A 20,640-nucleotide genomic window follows, 5' to 3' on the forward strand; every position below is an offset into this window, starting at 1 on the left:
AGAATTAGGAAGACTTACCCAGACTTACCCAAGTATCTGAAATAGCTGCTTAAAGAATAGTGAGAAAGCCAGCTTCTCCTCTGGCCTCTTAATACTAACCAAGAAGAAAACCTAAACAAATGCCTTTGCCAAAATAAGATTTTATTTTAAAGTCATCTGAAAAACACTGAGTAAGGAGAGAGACCTCAGACTCAATGGAGGAAGTTTCCAAGTTCACACTCTTCCCTGCCCCCAGCAGGGGTCTTTTGTTGTATCAGAGAGGTGCTTTCTTTGGTAATTCCTATTTTTTAGCTTCCTGGGGAAGAGATCTTTTCCCATAAGCCATCTTCATTTTTTTTGTAGAGTAGAGCCTTGTTCCCAGGAAACAGTGTGTTAGCTGGAGAAGGATGTTTCTTTAAAAACATCAAGGTAGATCTAATATGTTCAACAAAGTGGGGGGGCTCAGCCAGGGGTGATGTGGAAAGGTTCTGGAAAAACAAGATTTGGGGTGTGAGAGGAGAACCTGCTTTGTTCCCTACTTTGATAAAGCTGTCAAGAGTCTCTGTGCTCCTTACACATTCATCAGGCTGTTCTCGGATCACTGTATAAATATATATAATTTGTAAAGTTACATAAGGAACAGGTGTGCTGGGTTAACAAGAACAAAGCAGATGGCTGCCTGTTGCTATGCTGCGTAGACATCTACCCAGGATCCACTCACCCCCGACTAACATTAGGAGCAGCTCAGCAGGGTCTGCAAATGGCGCCCTCCACAGACACCGAGGGAACTGCTGTTGTCTCGTCTACACTCTGTTCTTCAACAGATGAGGAAACCAGGGGCCAGAGAGATGCCCAGCCTGTAGATGCTCACCTCTAGTATCTGCTTATCATCTTGCTGCAACCAGAAATCCACATGGGGAAATGGCGTCCAGGAATACGGTCCTATACGAAGTTGCTCTGTCTTTGCATCGTAAATGCTAATCATCTAAAAAAAGAACATTTCAGGGGCAGAATTTAAGGAGTGTTATCGGTGGAAATGCTGCCTTTAACGCAGGCTCCCGTGTCGTCTTGAACTTAAGGCATCTATCTGGTAGAGAAGCGTCTTTCAAGTTTGCTCTCACTGAAACAAGCTGCCGCTTAACTACTTCCCACTGGTCTGGTACTGCACTTGGTGGGCAACAGACATCATTTTGTTTAGTTCTGACAACAATCCTGCAGGAAGCTGGTGTTTTTTCCATTTTGGTTGGAGACCTGAGGCTTAGAGAGATGGGCCTGCTGCCCAAAGTCACGCGTCTGTAGTGTCCGGGCTGGGCTGCAGACCCCGTGTGTCTGACCCAAGGCCATGGCCTTGCCGCCTCCTTGTTCACACCCCTAGTCATCTTGGAGCTTAAAACCACACATGCCTGTTGCCCCCTCAAAAGAAGGGAAAAGCCAACTCGTAAAAATTTGCTAAATGATCAATTCCCTGAATTCTCAAATGTGCCAATGGTAGTTTCCAGCTTAACCAGCAATGTTCAATTTCGGTTACTGAGACTAAAATATGTCCTGAATCTTGGCTAAATCAAGACTGTTCTCCCTGAGACACTGAGAAAGGAAACCTGACAATGTCAAAGGGTTGGCAAAACAGACCACTGGGTCCAGACGTTTCCAGTGAAAAACGGCAGCTTTTCCTAAGCAAGCAGACTGATGCGATTTCTGTTTTTTTCACATTACGTGTTTTTAAAGGATTTTTTCACTTGTTCCTCAAACAGCATGTAAGTCTTATTCTTTTTTTCCTAACTTTTAAAATGAAGGTGTTAGCTAACTAAAAAGACCGAAAGGCAATCAGACTTTTAAACTGATCTGATTATTCTTTGGGCATCAGTTCATCCCAGCAAACTGCTTTCCAGTGACCTCGTCTGGGGACAGCATGACCTGCAGTACAGAAGAGAAAAGCCTCTTCTCCCCACTTAGCTCTCCTTTCTTTGCAGTAACTTCACTGGTAAAGTTCTTACAAAGTACATGGGGTTCATTTTGTTTGGATCTGGATGCAGGGGGATTCACATATATCCCCAACATCTTCAGGGCAGAGAACTGGGGTCTTGCGCTTCTAACCTAAAACATTCTTTCTTCTCTACGTGCTGTGAGTGTGTGGTGGTTCCTGATCATGGGCAGCTTTCCAGAAGCCATCAGAAACTTTTCATTTCCAAGGTGGATAAAGCTCAAGGCTTTAGAGTTTGATGCCCCCCCTTTTCCCTTCACCCTGTTAAGACAAGATGCTGTCGGACTCACTGGTCCTCCTGTTAAAGCTCGGGCAGCCCGCAGCTCCTCCTCCGGACCTCGGTCTTGGAAGGAGGCTCTGTAGATTTCCGCAGTTTTGATGTTGACAGCTGTGGGGACAACAGGATGACTCCAATTGGCAAAAGGAGCTGGTAAGTCTCCCATGCATACCATCGCCCATGATAGGACTGAACAAAGTTACGTGTCGGCAGTCTCTCCCTTTCTGGGAAGGGAGAATGCAACCCTTTGGCCAGGCATCTCACTGAGAAGTGCTGAGGCCCGAGCTGGACCCAGTAAGACCTGGTTCCAGACCAAGGGCCGCCCCCACCTGGGAGACGCGCCATCTCTTCAGGCAGCCCGTGGCAAGGCCTCCCTGCTCAGCCCTGTGACAAGGAAGACAAGCCTTGGCAAGACAAGGCTGCGGACGTGGCCTGGGATCGGCGCCAGGGCTGGTGGTGTGTGTTGGTTATGACTGTTTCTGACATACAAAGGATAGAGAATAAAGCAGTGAACACCCTGCCAAATAAACCGAACGTTAGGAATATGGCAGAAACCCTCTGTAGAGACAGCCAGTCTCAGGACTTCCCTGGTGGTATAGTGGTTCAAAATCTGCCTTCCAATGCAGGGGACTCGGGTTCAATCCCTGGTCAGGGAACCAAGATCCCACATGCAGCAGGGCAGTTAAGCCCTCACCTGAACTACTGAGCTCTCAGTAGGTGCCTCAACTAGAGAGAAGCCCAGGCACCGCAAGAAAAAACCCTACGTGCCACAACTAAGACCCAATGCAGCCAAATAAATACTTTTGGCAAATAAATAAAGACAGCCAGTCCCAGCCTATTAATGCCTCAGGAGTCCCAGGGGCTGTCATAGGAGGAAGGGACACTCTGGCTTTCTTTCAGGCTAACCATCTTTAGCCTGATGGTTTCACTTTGCTTTGTAGGCTTTTTGTTCTCCATCAGAACCTTAATTAGTTCCCTGAGTACAAGAAGATTCAAACCGCCCCATTCCAGCCCCTAGAGCTCTGGCTAGAGAAAAACAGAGGGGCCTCTTGGGGGAGCAGAGCCCACTGACATCGAGCTGCCCCCTAACCAGGTTAAGGCCCAGGCTTTCTATTCGCTGCCTTGTTTCCCTTCACAGTCTAGGATGTGGACAATTTTTTCTCTCATAGATATAAGGTCAGAGAAGGTAAGCTCCATGCCCAGGCTCACCCAGCAGATCCAGAGAGGAGTCAGGACCTGGGCCTAAGGCTCTGCCACACTGACAGCCCCGGGCCCACCAGCTGCAGAATCGGCCTTTAACCAGCGTAAGATCACAGACCCTCCGCCCAACACGCTACTTACCAATGCCGTATATTATTGGAAAGTGGCTTTCATTTTCTTCCCGGTCATTTAATTCTAACACGTTAAAAAAAAGAAAGGGAATTTTAAGATCTAATTTTTAAGAAATACTAAATAATTGCTTTCATTTTCTATAAACAGAGGCCAAGAAGGAGCTCCCCCTGCCTGGAAAGGCGGGGGGATCAGAACATGAAAGGAAGGGCCTGTGTCCCGTTTCCCAGCTGAGCCCGGGGCGGTCAGGTTATTGGAACAAACTGCCCTTCCAGAGTCTGAGCCTCCGATCACCCACACGTGTGGCGGCAGCTCCTCTCAGGACCAGCCCCGCCCCTTCCTAGAAAACGGAAGAGGCTGCTGAGAATCTGAGGAGGTCAGAGGAGAGCCCTTGGGGGGTGGGGCGGTCAGGATCTCAGCGGAGGCTGCACAGGATCTGGATGTGGGAGGGCAGGGAGGGCCATGCCAGCAGATACGGGGAAAGCTGGAAGAGGGCAGCAGTCTGATGACACATGGTGCCGTCTGCAACTGAGGCACAGACGTGAGGTCCTGCCTTCAGGGCGAGGGCAAAACATCCCCCAAAGCTACAGCTTTGCTCTGGGAAGGATGGCGGAGCTCACCTGTCACACACAATGTCACCAAATGAATGTCATCTTCTTGTCTGTCAAATTCACCTACAATGAGAATTTTAAAACTGATGTCAAAAAAGTTCCCTTAAGTAGCAGAGCATACGCTGAACAAGAGGGGGATGGAGGGTGGGATCCACCACCCTTAGACCACAGCCTGGCCTGTCCATCGGAGGCGGAGACCCGTGAGCGGACACCCAGCACCCTGCCTGCCAAGGGTCAGACGCGCTCCCAGCATTGGGCCCAGAGAAAACTTCCACAGAGACTTTCCTTCTCCCTATTCTGAGAGGCTGGCGGGACAAACTGAGTCATAAGATTTTAACCTTTTCCTAAAGGACGTTTTTCCCTGGTGATGGGTCATAAAAAAATTTGACCATTATGAAACATTTGGAAAATATAGAAGAGTATAAAGAGTATGTGGCTTTTAAAGGTGTAAGTGAATGGGCTTCTCCTGCCGATAATCCTAGCACTTAACAGTGAGTGTACTTCCTGCCGTGCCTGTCCATGCACAGCTGAGCTCAGACACCGTGCAGACAATTTCACATCCTGATTGATTGTACACGGTATTTTCCCATGCAATTCAAACCTCTTCGTTAAATATTTTTTAATGGTATGTATAACTATGCCTCTACTAATGGACATTTAGATTTCCTATTGTAAATAATCTACTGCCCACCTTCAGGTGTAAATCTCTATGCACATTTCAGATTAATTTTCTTAGAAAAGATTCTCAAAAGAGAAATTACTGGGTCTGTGATGGACCATGATGCCAAAAGGCTTTCCAGGTTCCACCGAAGGCTCCACCCAAGTACTGCAGGGTGGAAGTACGCCCACCTCGCTGCTTCATGGTCAATCACAGAACAACGTTGTTTTTTCTCATGGCGGTATTTGCTAATTTAACCAAGAAAAAATAGTATTATCAGGGTTATTTTAACTTCCTGCAGATTAACATGAACATTTCTGCAGGAGGGTGGTTTGTTTTTTTCCCACACAATTCACAGGCTTACTGTGAGGCATCACCTACTGTTTTGAAGGAAAACCTTGTCCCCATCCCATGAGCTCTAAACGTTTAGCTCTTTGCTCTCCAGTGTTTATGGAAGATTCCAAGCTGAGCAGTTTGGGTGGCTCCCAGCAGGTGTGACCCTCGCAGGTTCTGTACTAATTGAGATTTTCATCTAAGCAAAAATAGGTACACATTTTTATCAGATTTGAGGGGAAAAGTGAACTTACTAAGGAGCTGATGAGTCAGTTTCTGTGACAACTGCCTGTCGTCATTGAAGCCTCCCACGAAGTGCGCTTCCAGCCTGGCAAAGAGACGGGAGGGTGTGCTCAGAGGCGGGATGGCTCGGCTCGGCCCGGCAGGCCTGGGTCTGCCCCGAGCCTCAGCTCCTGGCTCCCGGCCCTGTTCACGCCATGGCGCACACACTGGGGTTCTGCCCGGGGGCCCAGGGGCGCTGTGTCTCAAACATGATGCCACTGGGAGGCAAGAGTAAGAAAGGCTGGTCTGGAAGATGACGATTACGTCACACTACTCACCCGCCCTGAGCGGGACACTTCAGAAACCTCTTAAAAGTCTCGGCAGGGTCGGGGAGGGACGAGACTGACCCAGCCCTGTGCAGGGGCATCTCCGCCACCAGGAAGCAAGTGTCTTGGAGAGACAGGGGTCTCATCTCCGTTTTACAGAGAAGGAAACCGGGTCAGCGTCTGAAGCACATGCTTATCTATGAGACCAGCTTTCTCCTCAGTGCGTCCCCCTGAACATTGGCCGCACGAGACAGAAAAGTGTTCTTGGGGTTAAATATGCTTGGGAGGCCTCACCCGCTCCCAGGGGAGCCACCACGCACAGCAGCAGAGCAAAGCTCCAGGAAACCCTATAGCTGGAAAAACCACATTAACTCTGTTAACCCTGCGTTTCCCAGGCTCACTTCTCTGCTAACCTCCATCCTCGACCTGGGGACCCGAGCTCAAGAGAGTGCGGCCACCTTTCACATTCCCTTCAACTGACAGACAGAATCCTCCTGAGGAAGGCCCCAGAATCTTCTGTGTCAGCGGCTCAGCGCAAAGCATCTGGTGGCCTCGAATCCTCTCTCACAACCGTGTGCTGAGAACCACGGCCCTGGGCCTGGAGCCCAGTCCAGCTATATAACCTGCCAGGCTCAGCGTCTGACAGGACACAAGGTTGAGGCCAGCCCAGGCCATCAGAGACCCAGCAAGGGGAGAGTTAAACTTAAAAACGGATCTGTGTTCCACTAGGGAAACTGTGACAGCGAGGAGGCCTTCCTTAAATCCCTGGGATTTGAAGAACATGTGTATGACTAGACTAGTTCATTCCAGTGAACTGCTGCCCCAGACTTCAAATACAATGAGAGCCATGCCTGCCAGGCCCGGCGATGAGAGAGAAAGGGGAGGCGACAGCGAGCACCAGCCGGACAGCTGGGCTGGGGTCGCGGCTCCCTTAAGTAGCCACGTGGCTCCTGAGAGCCCAGCCCGGGGGCCGCACGTGGGAAGCAGAGGTGACCATGCTGTCTGTCACTGGTAAGCAGGCAGGCGCTGTGCTGGGCGCTCAGGTGGGCGCCAGTCTTGCACACAGTCTGCAACGCTGACCCCCTTCATTCGTTCTCACCCTCCTTTTCCTCACAGCCCATCCGCTACTTAGCATCCTGCTTTGCTGGCGTCTCCTCCCCGTGGACTGTGAGCCCCGGGGCAGGGTTTTGTCTCCTCCGTTCACTGCGAGGCCCCTGGCACCTATGACCAGTTCTAGTTCACAGGAAACGTTCAACAAACACCTCCTGAAGAAAGGGAGAGATTCCACTGCTGGCGCCACAAGGCATCGGCGGACACACAGAGGCCAAGAGAGCGCCACTGAGAACACAACTGCAGGTTCAAAGCCAGACCCTCCTTCCGGGGCCGGCCCCGAGTCCCGTCGCCCACTCTTCCCTGAGCAGCTGCTGAGGCAAGGGCGGGCACCCCGGCAGCTTCCTCTACACGACGGGGCCAAGTTCCCCACAGGACGCAACGCAGGAGCGGGGCGCTCACCTTCCACATTGAGTGTGGTCGGGAAAGGATTTTATGGCGTTCATGATCAAGGGGACCTCAGCTTTGGTGTCACTTCCGTCGCAGTGTGTCAAGCAGGTAGCCCCATTACCTGAAGAACAAGGGTGAAACGACTCATGTTATTCCCGATGAGAACTCGGGGCGCAGCCCAGGTCTACGCCTGTCCATTCGGACCGCCTCATCTTTGAACAGCCTGCAAGAAGGAAAAACAGAGACGTCTGGGCTGCCCAGCCAACCCATCTGACCAGGGCCTCGGGGAGGGGCCATGCAGACGGAGGAGAGGTGAGCGGAGCCAGGAAACGCAAATCGAGACGCTGGTGGTCCCACGCGGTGGGTCCAGGTAAGGAACGGTTTCCTGCGTGTCTCTCGTCATACCTGTGTGCCTCAGGACCACAATGTGACAAGTGGTGGCATCATCAGAACCCAGAATGGAGATGGAGCCTGTTTAAAAAAGAAATAAAATAAAATATCCACTAGCCTTTGGGGAGAAGGCCCAATTCACTGGTTCCTAACCTACCATCCTTTGGGGAGGTCACTGCAAGCTCTCTTTGCTGAACATACAGAAGGCCCTGGGGTCCCACTTGTTGAACAGACTGACCTCTGAGAAGTCTGGCTCTTTCCTGTTTAATTAAAAAAAAAAATAAAATAGTGATGGAAATTAGTGAGGACTGAGTAACTAGATAGGTGGAGAGAGCCAAAGTGCGCCCTAGGTGGAAACAGACCCTCGTGAGGTCTGAGGTGTGTGTATTATCTGACAGAAAGGCTAAAATAAAAACGCAGTGGGATAAACAAAAACACTACCATGTGGAACAATAAAGAAAGCAAGGAAGTTCTGGGTTTTTTTCACCCTAGAGAACAACATTCTAAAACCTATGAAATAAGATGCAAAGATCCTTTTCCACAATCCTTTGCAACTACAAAGAGAATCGGATCAGATGGACTAGTGGAGTGAGTGGTTCAGAAATGACAGCCCTTCTTCACTTTCTTTAAAGATGAGGATGGGTCCAAGCCTTCCCTATGCCCCAACCTAGTAATCCCCGCTCTGGAAACCTGTATTGTGGAAACAACCCCAAATGCCAATGCGCTTATCCCTGTGTTACCGGGAACGGCATGAAGCTGGGGACGACAACAGAAAAGGTAAGCCATTATGCAGAACCGGCTCACAGCTGTTAACTGCACAGTCGCCAACAATGAAGACTACGGGAAAGGAGCTTTGAGAAAAGTAAAACTGAAGAGCGAGACACAAGAGTGGGAAAACAGAAATTTAAGCTGTAAATATGCTATTAGTACGACAATGCTGAAAATGTTACTACACATAGGGGAAAATACTGGAAGGAACCACCAGTATAACCATGATGGTGTCGGAACAAGGCCAACGCACGTCATTTAACTGTCCCAGCTGTCGTTCCTCTATTCTCCAAATGCCCTATGAGGTAACTATGTTATTAAAGTAGAAAACCAGGGGATTTCCCTGGTGGTCCAGTGTTAGGGCACTGAGCACCCCATGCTGGGGGCACGGGCTGAATCCCTGCTTAGGGAACATTCCACATGCCACATGGCGTGGCCCAAAAGAAAAGAAAAGGCTACAGTAGAGAACCAAAAAAGAGAACTCATAAATAAGCAAATTAATGAAAAGGTAGGGTAACATTAGGTGTCCACTGAGTATCTGTATAAATTTTTATGTAGTAAATCTGGAGCGGGGAAAACTCAGGTGGCCAGTTAATTCTTCGCTCAGTTGCTCAGTTGTATCCGACTTCGCAATCCCGGAACTGTAGCCCACCAGGCTCCTTTGTCCATGGGATTTCCCAGGCAAAAATACTGGAGTGGGTTGCCATTCCCTTCTCCGGGGGATCTTCCCGACCCAGAGATCAAACCCAGATTGCCTGCATTGCAGGCAGATAGATTCTTTACTGTCTGAGCCACCAGGGAAGCCCAATTAATTCTTTAATGAGAATTAAACTTTTTTTTTTTTCAAAAATGTCAAATTGATGCATCTCTAAAAGGTATCCTAATTTCCTTCTTACTTACAAAAAATAAACTCCTCAATAAACAATTTCCTAACCACGTGTGCAAATACAGAGCGTGTAGGCACTTGTCTAGACCAGGGAACATTTTTATAGACTTACACTGGCTGCCGGCCATTCCTCGCAGCTGGGGCTAATTTCGGTTAGTGCTGGCTTACTGGACAAAATACAAGAGATAGAAGAGAACATGACAATCCATTCGATGAGTTGTAGAGAGTTCTCTTCTAATAAACCTCCACTAATTAGAAGCAAGGCAGCAGTCACAGAGAGGAAGTACAGTGAGAAATAGTGAGGAACCACTTCAGAAAGGAATTAAACTGGGGATTAGCAGATGCACACTATTACATACAGAATGGATAAACAATAAGGTCCTAATTGTATGTAGCACAGGGAACCAGTCAGTATCCTGTAATAAATGACAATGGAAAAGAGTATGAGAAAGAATATAAATACATAAAACGGAATCACTGCTATACAGCAGGAATCAACACATCGCAAATTAACTATACTTCAATGTAAAATATTTTTCTAAAAAGAAAGGAACGAAGGACTGAATGAAGCACAGTGTGCGATCCGATGGCCGAGTCAGGGAGAAAGAAATGCAGCCGATTGTGCAAAAACTCACACCTCAGAGCAGTGAGCGCTCTTCCTTTTCATACCACTTCTCACCTCAATTCAAGGTAAGATAAAGGAGAACGCAGAATTTCCTTTTTTTTATCATTCCTTTAATACTCACCTCTTTTGGTTCGTTTCGGGGAGAGGGAGGGAGGAGTCAAGGCAAATTTTTACCGCTCCTTTTCACAACTGGGTCACCACCCAAAAGCAAAGCTATTTCTGAGGAATGAATTATAACTTGTTTACCTAAGAACCCCAAATCACAACGTCTCTGATCTACACAGCACCTACTGTTTCCCAGAGAAACAGAAGCGCACTGATCAGGAGAGAGGACGGCCTGAAAGGGAAAACAGCGACGTTGCTTTGGTCTGTCACTTTCAAAGAAGATTAGCCAAAGTTCTCCTCTAAGAAAAAGCACCCAGCCCTACTATATAAACTCATATCCTTTCTGAAATAAAAGCAGCCCCAGGTTTCTCAAGTTTTTTTTAATGTTCTGAACACTCAGATTCACACACACACACAAAACCCCAAACCTTTCCCTCAGTCTCTCCTGCTACTGCTCACCCTCATTTCTCAATTCCTATCGGAGGGCACTGTCCTCTTATCCCCGGGGTCAGTGCACTTGTTTCAGAAAAGGGCCAGGCGGTAAATATTTGGGGCTTAGCAGACCATGCGGTTTCAGCTCCTCAGTGTGAAATCAACAGAGAACATGTGACAAACAGCAGTGTCCCCAGAAAATATTCATGGGTGACACTGAACACTGAATTTCACGAGACTTCATACGTCACGTGTCAGGAAGCATTCCTTTCTTTCCCCTCATCGTTTAAAAATGCAGAAACCACTCTGGGCTGGTGGGTCATCCACCAACAGAACGCGGCCCATGGCTGTAGCTGACTGTCCCTGTGTTCAACCATCACTGAGGTGCACCCCAGAGGACGACTAAGTCCCCCGCACCCCTCTGCCAGACTCTGTCTGTTCTTCCTTCAAAAACGGGACAGCAAGTATGAAAGCGCTGCCCAGCCCGGCCCTCGGAACTGAGCCTCCCTCCCGCCACAGGGCCCTCCCTGGTCTCCGGCCCGTCTTCCCTTACACCTGCAGTTGTAGCTGTTTAGTTGCTCAGTCGTGTCTGACTCTCTTTGCGACCCCATGGACTGTAGCCCACCAGGCTTCTCTGTCCATGGGATTTCCCAGGAAAGATTATTGGAGGGGGTTGCCATTTCCTCCTCCAGGGGATCTTCCTGAGCCAGGGATCGAATCTGCGTCTCCTGCATTGGCAGGTGGCTCCTTTACTGCTGAGCCACCTGGGAAGCGCAAGAAACGGGAGCACAATGATACTGTGGCCGAGAATAGGACCCGGGGTCTCCTGTGTGGGAGGTGAGAATTCTTCCACTGAACCCCATGCGCCTCTCGCCTCAATTCCTGCAACTCGTGCCCCCAGCAAAAGGTACAAGGCATGACAATGCTGGGGGCAGGGGGCGCCCCCCCCCCCGCCCCGTCCTGGAGCGAGTGACCTGGGCTGAGCCTGAGCCCCTGTGCTTCATCCCGTCCTCTGGGAAACGAGGCCACTGCTTAGGTTGTGGGAGGATTAACTGGGAGCAGGCCTGTGGGGAGTGGCTGTCCCTACTCCCCACCTCTGCTCCCTGGTCCTGACCCAAGGTCTCCCCTACCCACATCCTTGCTTCAAAACACCGGTTGTGTTACAGGGCTTTTCTGCTCAAAAAGCCCTTCCATGGGATAATTACAGGGGTTTATAAAGATTCAGCTCTGTGAATGTTCCTCAAGAGGAAAGAGCAGAAATGTCTCGCATGCTTAAAAGCAGGAACTATGTTATGTGGAATTCCATGGGATCATTAAGTCCTAAGATGCTGAGGGACCGGATTCTGAGCATCCAGAGGCTGGATAAGAGCGCAGGCTCTGGACCGCAAGGTCCGAGAGCGCTCTCTGTGGGGACGGCAGCATTTGCACCTGCTGTCTCATCCTGCAGCCGCTGTCACTCATGACTGTCGAGCACTTGAAACATGGCTAGTGTGACTGTGTGTGTGCTTCACGTCGTGTCCGACTCTGCGACCCCATGGACTGTAGCCCGCCAGGCTCCTCTGTCCATGGGATTCTCCAGGCAAGAATACTGGAGTGGGTTGCCTTGCCCTCCTCCAGGGGAATCTTCCCAACCCCACGATAGAACCCGCATCTCCTGTGTCTCCTGCACTGCAGGCGGATTCTTTAACCACTGAGCCCCTTGGGAAGCCCAGTGTGACTGAGGAGCTGATTTTTAAATTTTATTGAATTTTAACTAAATGTAAACTGCCACCTGTGGCCAATGGCTACCGTACTGAGCAGCGCTGCTCCAGAGGCGAAGGCAAACCCGCCAGGGTTCACCTCTCGCAGCACGCAAAGCCTTGGGCAACTCACTCCACCCCCGTGCCTCAGAGTCCCCAACTGTAAAACGGGAACAGCAGTAGTACCTGCCTCCTAGGGCTGGGATGCTTGGCGAGCTCCGCAGCACTGCTATTACTGTTGCTGCTCTTATTATCCCATGCTAAACATAGCTGTAGACAGGCTGGTAATGGCTGCTACTGCATACTTACAACCTGCTGTCACAGGAAAACAGACACCTTATAGAACAGAAGATACAGGACGTTACCATGTAAAAAAGTGCGTCATGTACAAAGAAAAACCTCTGTAAGGATATTCACCAAAGTGTGAAGCATGGCTGCGGTCAGATTCTTTTTTCTTCTTTTGGAGACTTCTATTTTCTTACCAAGGGGATACTGCTTGCTATTAAACAAATAATAATTAAACCTTTCATTTCTCTACACTGTGTGTCAGCTGATCGACCCATCTAAACCTCTGCAACTTAAGTATGACCGACCTCTCCCGGCTTGCCTCCCATTCTGCCCTCCTGCCCTCTGTGCCAGGGAAACCAGCCAGTTCACCCGCCCTCGGAGCCCCTCCTGCTCTGCCCAGGGGCCGGGGGCACAGTCCAGTTGGCCCGGCAAGAATGCCTCCCCTCTCCCCTTAGGCTGCCCACCCCAGCCACACTCCTGTAAGGCAAACTGGTCCCCACTCCACAGCCTTTCTAGGCCGAGTCTCCCCAGAGGCCAAACCTCCCTTCTAGAGGTTCCTGGTATCTCACCTCATTCCCCTTCTCTCCACACTTAGGGTGCTGCCTTGGACTAACTTTTTCATAGAAACTTTCTAACAGACATAAATATAGTGTCACTACGTTCTTTAGGCAGCTGCAACTTTTTCCCTTTAGTGAGTCCCAGTCCCAGCTTCAGCTGTTAATGGTGTGGCAGTGACACAGCAAAGGAGGAGAGTGCTTAACACGATGACCAGTGTCCGCTGGGCGCCCAGCATGTACTGGCTGATACTACTACGGCTTTCTTGAAATTTAAGTTGAGAATCACATAGAGTTGTCCCCTCTTCCCTTGTCATTAACATCGCCTCATTTTTCAGGGGTCATTCTGCTCACACGTTTGTGTAACACATATTTACAAAGCACAGATTCCCTGCCAGGGTCTGCCCTAGGCTCTGAGGATACAAAGGGAAGACACATACTCTGCCTTCAGGAAGCTTATGTTCTCCCCAGGGGAGGCGGAGATCAAGGGAAAATAAACAAAACAAGCCTGCTGGACAAAATCATTACACACCGCCCAACTGGTACAGAAGAAACCTCAAGAATATCTTCCCTAGGCCCACAGACTTGGCCAGACTCCTGAGATTCACTCTGCAGAGTGAAAAGGGGCATTTTCCCCTGTATGGCACTTAATTAACAGTTATGGTGTTTGAGCCACTCTATGGCTAAAAAACATAAAAAACATCCCCATCCTATACATACCCTAACTGTAAGAAAAGAGGCAAAAGCCATAATCAAGGCACATGAGGGGCTCAGCGGGCATCTCTTAATTCCATGAAATGGGTTGTACTGGATCTGGGGCAAGTGGGAGGTTTGGTTCCGATTTTTTTTTTTTAACAGTAAAAACCGTTTTCCAAACTGTGTCCGCTTATGCATCGAATAAGGGTTCAGAGGTCTATCTAAGGACAAAAGCAGGAAACAACAAAAAAAACCTCCCATAGGGTGTGGTCCTCAACACAGCCCAGCGGGGGGAAAACACGGAGGGCCCTTTCTTCCGTCTAAAAATAGCCGGGAGCCCCACACCCCGGGGCCAGATGCCCAGGGGACCCGTCGGGATGCCCCTGCCCACACCCGGAACAACCTCCGGCTTCCTGAAAACCCCAGGAGGGCGCTGCACTCACCGCGGGTGGGGATGCGCGGCAAGGGAGCGACCCAGGGCGCTGCCCAGATTCGCCTAAACGGGTCAAAATCCGAAGTGGGGGGCTAGGACCGCCCTATATGTGAAGAGGGGGTCCCGGCGTGTCCTCCAGCCGCGCTGCTGGGCGACCTTGGGCAAGTCACCTAACCTCTCTGGGCCCCCGTCCCCTCTTCTGGAAAAAGAGTGGGGCCTCTGCAGATGCCCTGTAAGGTCCAAAGAAGGTAAAAGCTCCACAGACGCCTCAAGCCCAGGCTCCGGATGTGCCAACAGCACCTCGGCTGCGCCAAGTTTCGAGCCTGACTCCGGGAAGAGCTGGTGGTGCCGGCGTTGGCGGGCTGAGGAGGGCTCTGGCCCGCCTGCGGGTTCCCTTGGGCCCGCCTCGTAGCCCCCCGCCCGGGCTCTGCTTACCTCCAGAAGCGGGTGGGCTCGGACCAGGTCCCCGGCGGACTGCGGCAGCCGCACTCGCCGCCCGTCCACGAGCAGCGGCATCGCGGAGGCGGCCGCCCGGGCAGGCCCAGGGAGGCAGCGGCCTCCCCACCCCCGGGCCGCCCTCCGCCCCCAGTCCCGGGCCGCCCCGCCCCGCCCGCCGCGCCGCGCGTGCCTCCGGGAAATGGAGTCCGACGGAGGCGCTGTCCCAAGAGGCTAAGGAAATCTAGAGCGGGGTCGCAGGGCCCCATGGGAAACGTAGTACAAACCGGAGGGAGCCCACCTCCTCCGCAAGGGGCGCTGGGAAATGTAGTTCTGAAAGCGTGGAAAGACACGCAGGATGGGGAGGAGCCGCGCTTCTCCAGAGGGCCTTTGCCCTCAGCTCCAGGCTCACAGGAGAAGGCAATGGCACCCCACTCCAGTACTCTTGTCTGGAAAATCCCATGGACCGAGGAGCCTGGGTAGGCTACAGTCCATGGGGTCGCTAAGAGTCGGACACGACTGAGCACTTCACTATCGCTTTTCACTTTGACGCGTTGGAGAAGGAAATGGCAATCCACCCCAGTGTTCTTGCCTGGAGAATCCCAGGGACGGGGGAGCCTGGTGGGCTGCCGTCTATGGGGTCGCAGAGAGTCGGACACAACTGAAGCAACTTAGCAAGCAGCAGCAGCGGCAGCCAGGCTCACAATTCAGCCAACCTGGCCTGAGTTTGGGCACTGGGGTCGCCTGCCTAAGTTCATCATAGTGAACTAGAGCAAGTCTGCGAAACTGCTTCAAAGGGCTGTATTTAATGATAAACATAAACTGTTTTAAGATGAAAAAATGGAGCCTGAAGTTTGCTAGCCCCGCACATTTAGATATCACTAATAATGATCTCTTGCAGATCATGGCTTTCCAGGTGGCGCGGGTGGTAAAAGAACCTGCCTGCTAATGCAGGAGACTAAAAAGCTGCCAGTTCGATCCCTGGGTTGGGAAGATCTCCTGGAGGAGGAAAGCAACCCATTCCATGACTCCTGCCTGGAGAATTCAATGGACAGAGAACCTGCTGGGCTACAGTCCATAGGGTCTGTAGAGTCAGACTCAACTGAAGCGACTTAGGAGGCAAGTAGGCACAATAATGCTTGATGATTGACATTTAACAGGCACTTAGAGATGGGCTAAGAAAAGCCCTTTGCTTTACAAGTGCCTTTGCTGAGTAAAGATCAGCAAAATGGCCTACAGAACCTACTGAGGACAGGTACACTGGTTCGAGGCTTCTCACCTTGGAGCCAATACTATTCAAATAGATGACTCCACAATGAATGAAACAATTTTAGAAAAGTCATAATGGTGAGATGATCAAGGGGGATGCACTTCACACAGAGCAAAAATTATTAGACTGTCTCTCGGAGAAGGCAATGGCACCCCACTCCAGTACTCTTGCTTGGAAAATTCCATGGACTGAGGAGCCTGTTAGGCTGCAGTCCATGGGGTCGCTAAGAGTCGGACACGACTGACTTCACTTTCACTTTTCACTTTCATGCATTGGAGAAGGAAATGGCAGCCCACTCCAGTGTTCTTGCCTGGAGAATCCCAGGGACGGGGGAGCCTGGTGGGCTGCTGTCTATGGGGTCGCACAGAGTCAGACACGACTGAAGTGACTTAGCATAGCATAGCATAGGATGCTGCAGGAAGCACTGCCCGGCAAGCAGAACCTTCGGACCCTTCTCCTCCAGTTGAGGTTGTTTAAGTTGGTACCAAATAGGTAAACATGGGAGAAATGGAAGTTATCTTTGCCTTGAAAAGACTTTTCCATGCTTCCTGCATAACTTTCTCCCAAGGTGGTCAAACAACTGACTTTACATGAACGTTCATCAAATCCTCACAACCGTGAAGCAGTTATTAGTAATTTCCACTTTTATTTTCAAAGTGGAGCTCAGAGAGGCTAGGTAACTTGCTCAGGGTCACACAGTTCCTCAGAAAAAAGACAGGTCTGACACCCTCGACACTTTACAAGTCCTTTCACATCTGTAAGAATTAGCCACTTCTCATTAAAGAAGGCCCACCCGTAGCAGGCAGACAAAATGATGGACCCTGGGATTCCTACTCCATTGAAAGCCTGCTTTTGAGTAAGAGGAATAGAAAAATCCTGTTTTCACGTAATTCCGAAGGAGATTAAACAACTTTTTTTTCACTGCTACTGCTAAGTCACTTCAGTCGTGTCCAACTCTGTGCGACCCCACAGACGGCAGCCCACCAGGCTTCCCCGTCCCTGGGATTCTCCAGGCAAGAACACTGGAGTGGGTTGCCATTTCCTTCTCCAATGCATGAAAGTGAAAAGTGAAGTGAAGTTGCTCAGTCGTGTCTTTTTCACAGATGTTCCTTAAAAACCTGTAACTTTCTGGAAGTGTTTGTTCTCCTTGGACCAGTTGGGTGGGATGCCCTCTAGAAGTGATCCTCATCATCAATATGCAACAATTTCTGAGTACTTGCAACCTGACCTTCCCTGGTGCCCCAGTGGTAAAGAATCTGCCTGCCAATGCAGAAAACGTGGGTTTGATCCCTGGGTTGGGAAGATCCCCTCGAGAAGGAAACGGCAATCCACTCCAGTATTCTTGCCTGGGAAACCTCATGGATAGAGAAGCCTGGTGGGCTTTGGGCTATAGTCCATGGGGTTGCAAAAGAGTCAGATACAACCTAGTGACTGAACAACAACTTGCAAACACACTGACAATTATTTTTGCCTCTTTAATAAAGTCTCAATTTCGTAAAGTCTCAATTTCAGTTTTCTATTGAAAAACGGTGCTTTAATACAGTAGATCAATTAAGAAAAAAAAACACAGAAATCAGAAGAACATTTTTGTGACAAGCCTCTTTATCGGGGTATCTCCCTTTACCCAAGGTGGTGAAACAACCGACTTTACATGAATGTTCATCAAATCCTCACAAGTAGTTCCACTTTTATTTTCAAAGTGGAGCTCAGAGAGTGTAACAAAAGTTCCAAGTTAACCACATCACTGTTTTATTCTCACAATAGATTTTTTTTCCAACTCCTTTGAAATTTTAGACTTCTATGTAAATATATCCTTCTACATTAAAGCTATTCCCCAACTCACAAAGACTCCACTCACTGTTAATTTCTATGGACACATTTTCAATCACTCATTTTATGCACTATACAAAAATCCTATCTTTCTGTCAGCAGTTAAAAAGAGAACCTAAAGGCTCTCAAAGGACCTTCTACCAAGTCACCAAAAGAAAATCACCAATATCCAAAACTTTTTATAACAATAAAAATTTGTTTTTCAAAAACGTATTTACAGACTGAAACTCCAAATTCTACATTGCCATCAATGTAATATACAAGAGCATACAAAGCCCTAGGAAAGAGAAAAGTATTTCATTACAAAATATTTGTGATCAAGAAAATATCGCTTAACTTTAAATAAAGAATAGGAAAAGTGACCGAAAAATAAATATATTTAAAGATGTCCATTTTCACAAATAACAAAAAAGTACACAGATAACAAATGAAGCTAAAATATGCAGGAGCTTCAAAATGACTCTAGCAGCGCTTGCGTAAGTCTGTTATACAGCAATGTTGTTTAGACTCCTCTCTCTCAGTGTTTGGTTATAAAAATACAAAAAGAGACTCAAGAGAGGAGGATTTCAGTGAGCTGGAATTCATGATACGATGAATAGCCAGTAGACAGGGACTGCGCTGTAACCCTGGCCTCTTGTTGCTAGCAAAACCATTCCACCAAATAAACTAAAATCCCCTCTTCCCCCACTTTTGGACAAAGGAATTCTCAGTTACCAACATAACATTCCACCGAGAACAAGTAGTTCCAGTTCTAATAGCACTCTTGGGAGCCTCAAGATAAAATACTGTGTTTTATAAAAGTTCAACCCCTCTTTTAGTCAATGTGAACTACATTAACCCAGAACTCCTTTTTTCCTCTTAAATCCATTTTTACACTCACAAATGTATGATCTGTCTGATTCTGCTTCTCTAAATCCTCTCTCTCTTCCCTCCAGGCGTCTGTTGGTTTCTGAAGTCCTTGGAGATCTCCTTCAGTGCCAGCTCCAACCTGCAGCATCCAGGACCAGCCCTGGCCACCTCCCCCATCTGTCCTCCTGTGTTCCCTGCACCCCACTGAAACTCCAGAACACAAATGCAATTAGGCAGAGGGTACACAGTGTATCCAAAATAGTTAAACTCATTCTGAAGACTTTAAAGAGTGTCCTAGAGGACTTTTCAGTGAAAAGATATCGTGTCAACAAAGTCTTGTAAGTATGAGCCAAGCTTTCAACATTTATCACCAACTCCACTGTAAAATATTGCACATGATACTCTGTCTTTTCCTTTAGTCTCTACAGGAACAAAACAGAAAAAAAAAAGAAGAAAACAAAAAACCCAACCACATCTGTTCAGACACCAGAGTAAGTCTAACTTGAAAGTAAGATGCCTGAAGCATGTACTCGCTCAAGTTCAAAGAAACACTCAAACAGGATGAAACCCAGTACTGAAGGGCACTACGGGAGGAATGTCAGCCTCAGTCACAAATCCTTGTGACCAGGGGGGACTGGTCCGGCAGGTATAAGACAGGTGGGGAGCCCACACTACTTGAAGGGCTGCGGAAATGCGCGTCAAAGGAGCTCGGTGTGATTCCAACTTCACCTTTCAAAAAATCATCTTCCTCATCTTCTACCACCTCCTGCACAAAAACAGAGATTACAAACAAGATTGCAAGCAGCAGTTTGAAATGCTTTCAAGAATTCCTTTCCTCAGGAATGTGCTACTTCTGGAGAAAAAAAAAAGTGAAGGAAAAAAAATCTTCATTTTGAAGGCTCCCTCTGATGCATACTTCTTTATTACAAACCATTCACACAATTGCTCATGACACATTGTGAACATCTCTTTAAAATCTGATTTTTTTTTAAAACAGATTTTAAGTTCAAGGAGGACAGGTAACATGATATATCACTCTTGCTCAATCTAACATAACATGGAATGAATAACCACCTTCCTAAAATGCAAAATTTAAAGAAAAAATAAAAATAAAAAGCATTCCAATGATAACTTATGAAAAAGCAAGGCACATTAAATCTGATTTTTAATGGAAAAACGAATGTGCCACAAAGAAACAGATGGTGACATTCCTATCTTCACCAACTATTCATGAAGACCTACAAAATTAGTGTGAACTTCTGGGGACGTTTCAGCAATAAGCAAATTTGAGACTGTTTCTTGGTGGTAACTATCAAGTGGTAAAGATCTAAATTTGTTAAGCTGATTTTTAATTATCCTTCACGTCCCAGAGTCAGCATGTGAGCTATCTGGTTTGAACAATTCATTAAAAAGCAAGCAGGACTTCCCTTGTGGTCGAGTGGTTAAGAATCCGCCTGCCAACGTAGGAGACACAGGTTCAGTCTCTGGTCTGGGAAGATCCCACTGCTGTGGAGCAACTAAGCTCTCGTGCCACACCCACTGAAGCTCGAGCACCTGGAGCCCATGCTCCGCAACGAGAGAAGCCACTACCATGAGAAACCCACACACCACAACAGAGTAGCCCCTGCACATCTCGACTACAAAAAACCCACACAGCAACAAAGACCCAGCGCCGCCAAAAATAAATATATAAATCTTTAACAAACAAACAAAAAAAAAGGCAAACACTCTTCTCACAAGAACATAACCTGCGTCTGGTGTTCTGTAATGGCTGAATGAACAAATGTAGTATTCAAATATAACACTGCCTTTAACTCTTTGAGATTCCCAGAAAAGTGTATTGAAATCACAACTTTATTTACCTTTTTAATCGGTTTCTTAAACTCCTGAAGCTCTTCTGCACTCATGTCTTCCCATATCTGATAAAGAGGATCGATGAATTTCTTTGACCTGTCAAAAAGATCACATTTCAAAATCAAATTAAATAAATACTAACAGCGAAAGTCATATATTTATTAGCTCTTTTCTCACAAGATCCAAAATGAAAAAGCAAAAACTATAACTCAAATAACAAGTGTCCAAAAATATCCTATGCAGGATCTGTTAATATGGCTCCTTCTTTGT

General features: G+C 48.3%; 2 protein-coding genes across 6 annotated transcripts in view; both read right to left on the reverse strand.

Moving 5' to 3' along the window:
- Positions 1-120: 120 nt before the first annotated feature.
- Positions 121-14,723, reverse strand: NTAN1 (N-terminal asparagine amidase). 5 transcript variants are annotated; one of them, XM_070362626.1, is made up of 11 exons: positions 14,568-14,711; positions 12,579-12,660; positions 7,764-7,866; positions 7,622-7,687; positions 7,229-7,337; positions 5,423-5,496; positions 4,187-4,240; positions 3,579-3,632; positions 2,251-2,348; positions 851-964; positions 121-467 (listed from the first exon to the last, which is right to left on the reverse strand). In XM_070362626.1, the coding sequence occupies exons 2-11, from the start codon at positions 12,591-12,593 to the stop codon at positions 288-290; spliced, it is 867 nt and encodes a 288-aa protein (XP_070218727.1). In that variant the 5' UTR covers positions 12,594-12,660; positions 14,568-14,711; the 3' UTR covers positions 121-287. The 5 variants fall into 5 exon arrangements, with proteins under 5 accessions (XP_070218727.1, XP_005906400.2, XP_070218728.1 ...); XM_005906338.2 differs by lacking the exon at positions 12,579-12,660 and having other exon boundaries at positions 14,568-14,723; XM_070362627.1 differs by lacking the exon at positions 3,579-3,632 and having other exon boundaries at positions 14,568-14,717.
- Positions 14,724-17,298: 2,575 nt separating this feature from the next.
- Positions 17,299-20,640, reverse strand: part of RRN3 (RRN3 homolog, RNA polymerase I transcription factor) — a 28,099-nt gene continuing 24,757 nt past the window's right edge. Inside the window, exons 17-18 of the mRNA XM_005906341.3 lie at positions 20,379-20,466; positions 17,299-19,282 (exon numbers count right to left, since the gene is read on the reverse strand). Coding sequence (XP_005906403.1) covers positions 19,121-19,282; positions 20,379-20,466 — 250 coding nt within the window. The 3' untranslated portion in view covers positions 17,299-19,120. The remainder of the gene's footprint in view (positions 19,283-20,378; positions 20,467-20,640) is intronic.

The sequence above is a fragment of the Bos mutus genome, chromosome 25 (assembly GCF_027580195.1).
Source record: "Bos mutus isolate GX-2022 chromosome 25, NWIPB_WYAK_1.1, whole genome shotgun sequence".
NCBI classification, from domain to species: Eukaryota; Metazoa; Chordata; class Mammalia; order Artiodactyla; family Bovidae; genus Bos; species Bos mutus.

Excerpts from the sequence above, each read along its gene's own strand:
- NTAN1 (XM_005906338.2), bottom strand. The coding sequence starts at position 14,648 with ATGCCGCTGCTCGTGGACGGGCGGCGAGTGCGGCTGCCGCAGTCCGCC. Across the intron at positions 7,338-7,621 it reads TGTGGTCCTGAGGCACACAG|GTAATGGGGCTACCTGCTTG; the intron begins GTATGACGAGAG and ends CTTGTTCTTCAG. Across the intron at positions 5,497-7,228 it reads GACCACACTCAATGTGGAAG|GCTGGAAGCGCACTTCGTGG; the intron begins GTGAGCGCCCCG and ends TCTCTTTGCCAG.